The following is a 5,855-nucleotide window of genomic DNA, read 5'->3' on the forward strand; positions in this document are numbered from 1 at the left end:
ACATATATACATATATATACACACACAAATATCAAGACATACGAGATAGACCCAATGAGTCTTAACAAGAGGCAGATCCTTACCAATTTCCTTCTCACTTTCATAAGCTGTCATAGGTCGAATATCCTCATTTACTTCCTGTTCTTCAAAGACCACATCTGGCTCAGTTATATACTTAGCAGTAGGAGATGCCATTTTCTTTCCCTTATGAGAACCAACATGTGTTCGAACTTCATTCCTTCTGCTTGGAAATATCTCTATATATCTATGTCAAAGCAAAAGAGAACATCACAAATGGTGCAAAGTAATTTTACAATGAACTCATTTAAAATAAACATGCATATATAGTATTTCCAATAGCTTATGAAACACAAGTGTCCAAAGATAACAGGTGATAGTAAGAACAGATATTATTAGCCCATGTAAAAGTACTCTCAACAGAACAGATCACTGATTTAATCCTCCCCAAGGTAAGTTTTCCTCATACACATTTGAACAACATTTCTACCTTGTTTTGCTTCATGAGAACAACTATGCTATAGTTAATTGTGTGTATGCAAAGAATTGATCTGGTAAGAAGAATTTTGTTTTCCACAGGTGGTTAACAATCTATTGAAGCTTTAAAATTCAATTCTGTGAAAATTAATCATATTCGTATAAGTGATTGTCACAGTATATGAGGAACTAACTTCCTCCAGAACTTCGTTGTGTGTTTATTTAATGAGAATTCGTGAACTAAATGTCAATTCTGATCTGCTTGGCAGTGAAAGTATCTATTAAATCTAAGCTTCTGGATCCAATTTTCTTTTTCTCAACACTGCTTTTCCAAATCAGGTTATTAAAAGCTTGAACTGTAAAAATCATTTTATGTAAAGACCTATAAAGATTAGGTGGGCACCACTTCTTAATTTATTATAGAGAGTTCTACATTGCCTTAACATCCCCACATAAAATAACTTTGATGTTATTTTATGTTCCAAGATACATTATAATATGAAGAGTGCTGAAAGAAAAAGGAGAGGGGTGTTGCTTTGCATATACTTTTTTCACTTGAAACAAATTTAATAGAGACCTTTGAACCAATTCTGTAAGTAATTCTGAAATACAATGGCTTTGGATTGGCTTGAGTGCTCCTCCAAAATTAAAGTTAAAACACAAAAGAAGCCACAAATCACTCCGTGCATCCTAAGGCAGTGATTCTCAACCCTCTGGCCCTTTAAATACAGTTCCTCATGTTGTGACCCAACCATAAAATTATTTTTGTTGCTACTTCATAATGTTGCTACTGTTATGAATCGTAATGTAAATATCTGATATGCAGGATAGTCTTAGGCGACCCCTGTGAAAGGGTCGTTCGACCGCCAAAGGGGTCGCGACCCACAGGTTGAGAACCGCTGTGACCTAAGGTGATGTGATATACAGTCTACAGAATCATCTACAGAGTATCCACATCAAAATGTTAACTTGAACCAATTCAAGACTTTAACTCTAGCTTCCAGTTTCCGGGAGTAATACAGGATACAAAGGAACAAGTTAAATGACACCATGAGGATGCAATAAGATAAAAATAGAACATGAGATACTGTACAGGACAACTGTCCCAATTTCTTCAAAAGTCAATGACATTTATAAAGGGAGAGGGAATAAAAAAATAAAGAAGGGGATTTGCTCTACTTTAAGAACAATCAAATAAAGTGTAGGTCATGTCTAGATTTTGGTGCCAAAAAAATCCAACTATAACGATATATTAGGTATAATTAAGATAATGTGATTATGGATTCACATTAGATAAGTTGTTGGTAATTTTGTTAGATGTGATAATATTGGGGTCATGTAAGAAAAGTATTTTTTAATTGATTTTAGAAAGGGAGGGAAGAAGAGAGAGAGAGAGAGAGACAGACATCTTATCAGTTGCCTCTCACACATGCCCCGACCAGGGATGGAACCCATAACCAGGGCATGTGCCCTGACTGGGAATCGAACCTGAGACCTTCTGGTACACGGAAGGATACTCCAACCGAGCCACCCAGCCAAGGCAAAAAAATATATTTTATAGATGCATATTGAAATAACAGATACAGCAAATTATCACATCAATGATTTGTTAATCTAAGTGCAAGGCATTTGAAAGCTCATCATACTACTCTACTTTTCTGTTTAGATCACCTGACACTCATATTACAGTGCATTCATCAAAATGACCCAATGCATGATACTCCTGCAGCATTAGTATCTACCTTACTCACCGGTTACCGATTTCTTCCCTGTGTTTCAATAGGGCTTGGTTGGCCATTTCTGGTTCTTCAAACTGCACATAGGCTTCTCCTGTCTTTCTTCTCCCTCTATAGTCCATCACAAAAGTAATGTCTACTATATTCAGTCCTAGGACACCAAAAAAATTATCACAAATTAGTGCTGCTAACAGGAACTTTTTATACTTAAAATTAACTCATTCAATCACATACTAATTTTTTTTACTTTATTAGTGAAATTTGAGAGCTGTTTTGCCAGTCCAAAAACTAGATACCTAATTGAAATTATTATGCAGCCAAAAACTAGTAACACCTACACATCTATATTTCCAGAATGTTTAGGGTACAAGCAGTTCATGTAAAACACACTTCTCTTTCTCTCTCTGTTTTTTTTGCCAAAATGTAATAGGAGAAATAGAGATTTAGACTAATATCACTACTAATGTAATGATGCATATTTTACAGCTAAGAATTCTAATTCATATAAATTGTTAGTCTTAATATGGACACTGCTATGAGAAACACTTATGTAATTCATAAATACTGGAAATCCAAATGAAGAGTTCTCCCCTAAAGAACCTAATATAACTGCATGCAGTTACTTAGGAAAAGGAGACAATGCGGGGAGAGGGAAGGGATGAGGCTCCAAATATGATAAAACTGAAAAGCACCTGCAAAGAAGTCTATAATGTCTTTCTCACTGCAACTATAAGGAAGTCCTCTCAAGCGAACCACACCATCATTTACCACAGGGGAAGATTTAACCTGCAGGCTCTTCATTAAGGCATCCACATCTTCATTGTTTATCTCATATACTACAAAGCAAATGCACAAAAGACACATCAAATTTACATAACAAAGGAATAAGCGTTTTTAAAAAATATCAAGAATTTTAAAACTAGTATTTTTTAAGTCTTTATGTACTTCTTTGTAGAAAATAACATGACATTTATTGAGTATTTATATGTGCCAGGCATCATTCATTTAAACATCACAATTTGTGAGATAAACTTGGTCAACATCTTCATTTTATAGATAAGAAACAGAGATGATCCCTGTGCTTCATGTTGGTACCCTAAAAAAGGGTATATTCATAATATCTAACTATTTCACTATTGCTAAGGAGCAAATGAAACTGCCTTGGAAAATATAAAGTCTTATGTAATGATCCTGAAAAGTCACACGGTGACTTCACGTACCTTCCACATACCGCTGCCCCATGTACAAGCGGTGCTTTTCTAAGGCTTTCTGCACATCCTGCTCTGACTCCATTTCAATTAAGGCATCACCTCTTCGTTTCCCATCTCTATTTAAGAGGAAGTGTATTCCATTCTCACCATTGCGGATTCTGCAGTCTAAAAGTATATGAAAAAAAAATCAATTAAAACCAGAAATCAATTATACAAGTCACTAGAATGCAATCTTCCCACACCAAAACAAGAACCAAAATGCCTGCCATATTCCTTACACAAGCCCCATCTGAAGCTGTCCAAATGCCAATGAGGGGGTAATCTCTAAAAAGTTCCACATGAAAAAGATAAGCAAACTATACTGCATACATAAGTTTATGATCTCCTGGTCATTAAATGGCAATTTAAACTAGGCTCAACAAAAAAATGTATTATGTCCTTCTCAATGCTTCTATGGTTACGTTTATGCATAAGTGTCTTCTTTTGTTATAATCACAACCAGAAAAACTCTAAAATATCTCCTATAAGAATAATTTTGCTATCATAATTTAACTTTTCTCCTTTTTTATTACTATGAAAAGATATCCCCTTATTGCATACTTCTTATAATGGGAGTAAGTGGAAGATGTAAATGACTTTACAAAATGCTTGACCACACAATGCTATACACATTAAGGTACTTGGTATATGTTACATTGTTTTTACAACATTTAAGGTAGCATCTTCTAAAACTCTCTTAAAAGGAAAATTAAAAATCAGTCAGATGTAGAAACAAAAAAACTAACCACAGATATGTAACCCTCCAAACACGTTATTAAGGAAACTATGCCATTTGATACTACGTGATCTTGTATTTTAAATGTATGTTTTGCATAAAGAGCTATTCTTAACCCATGTTCCCACTAACATATTTCCACTAACAGGTTTGGCTTTTTGATCTGTGCATATCAAAACTTCAGAGAAAACTGGCTTTATGTATTAAATTTTAGTCCTAGCATCTAATTTTTTGTTGTTTTAACATTAAATTTTTTGTTGCATTCAGTCTTTAAACCTGGTATATAAACAAAGAGTACACATGGTATCACTTGGTATGCACCAGTTGACACAATTCTCAACCATCAAATAAGATGTTTACAGCACAGTTTAACTTGGATTTTGTGGGACTCTTTTGCTCAGAAAAAATTACATATTTAAAACATACATAAAATATACCTGAAAAAAAGCTAAGCACATCTTCGACAGTGCACGACCATGGTAATCCTTGAGCTCGAATCAGATAAACATCATCCACTTCCTCTGCTAACTTGGATGGAGGCAATTCATACTCAGGGGGAGGTGGGAGGTCTTCCAGGTAGGTAGCTTTAGACTCCTTCCAAGAGAAATGAAGAAATGTTAAGATTTCTTTGACAACCTACTTAGAAAAATGTTTACTTCTACAAACTAGTGCTCTTGGTGTTATTTTTAAGGGACAGTTACTATTTCAGAGGCAATAAGTAAGATTCACAAACCTAACTCATCCTGTTTTGGCTTAAATTAAATATCCTAAAAGGAGCAAGCAGATCTATATCCTAATGGCTTGGCAGGACACAAATTTTACTCAGGCCTTGTTTTTAAATTCTTCGGTGCCAAATTACACCTAATAATAGTGTTTTTGTTAAGGTAGAACGAGAGGGGCCCTTTCCTTTCAATTTGACAAATATGTGAGAGCCTCCTACTTACTGTGAACCATGTTATGCCCTCATCTAAAAAGTTTACCATCTGTCAAACCTCAGAGGGAAGGTAGGGGAGGGTGGGAGTAAGGTGGAGAGATCAACCAAAGGACTTAGATGCATGCATATAAGGCTAACCAATAGACACAGACACCAGGGGGGTGAGGGCATGAGTGGGGGGGGGGAGGTAATGGGGGGATAAGGACACATATGTAATACCTTAATTAATGGAGAAAAAAAAAGTTTACCATCTACACCCTGGCCGGTTGTTGCTCAGTGGTCTGTGCACTGAAAGGTCTCAGGTTTGATTTCCAGTCAAGGGCACATACCTGGGTTATAGGCTCAATCCCAGGCCCTGGTCAGGGCTTGAGCAGGAGGCAACCAATTGATGTGTCTCTCACATCAATGTCTCTCTCTCTGTCTACCTTCCTCCCTCCCTCCCTTCCATTCTCTCTAAAAAGAAATGGAAAAAATATCCCTGGTGAAGATTAACAACAAAAAAAAAACAACAACATCTACACTAAGACAAGCATACAAGATGAGATGCTTTAATGCTATAATCTATACTTCTATACTAATAAAAGGGTAATATGCTAATTAGACCGGGAGACCTTCCGGATGTCCTTCCAGACAAAGCCATGGTGGCAGGGCTGAGGCAGAGGCGGTTAGGGGCATCAGGCCAGGAGGGGAGGGCAGTTGGGGGT

The 5,855-nt window shown here is 36.2% G+C and overlaps 1 protein-coding gene across 1 annotated transcript in view; it reads right to left on the reverse strand.

Moving 5' to 3' along the window:
* GRSF1 (G-rich RNA sequence binding factor 1) overlaps window positions 1-5,855 on the reverse strand; it is a 38,614-nt gene that overhangs the window by 11,500 nt on the left and 21,259 nt on the right. Inside the window, exons 2-6 of the mRNA XM_005881648.2 lie at window positions 4,655-4,853; window positions 3,452-3,607; window positions 2,924-3,067; window positions 2,247-2,382; window positions 84-265 (exon numbers count right to left, since the gene is read on the reverse strand). Coding sequence (XP_005881710.1) covers window positions 84-265; window positions 2,247-2,382; window positions 2,924-3,067; window positions 3,452-3,607; window positions 4,655-4,853 — 817 coding nt within the window. The remainder of the gene's footprint in view (window positions 1-83; window positions 266-2,246; window positions 2,383-2,923; window positions 3,068-3,451; window positions 3,608-4,654; window positions 4,854-5,855) is intronic.

This window comes from Myotis brandtii, unplaced genomic scaffold, assembly GCF_000412655.1.
Source record: "Myotis brandtii unplaced genomic scaffold, ASM41265v1 scaffold681, whole genome shotgun sequence".
NCBI classification, from domain to species: Eukaryota; Metazoa; Chordata; class Mammalia; order Chiroptera; family Vespertilionidae; genus Myotis; species Myotis brandtii.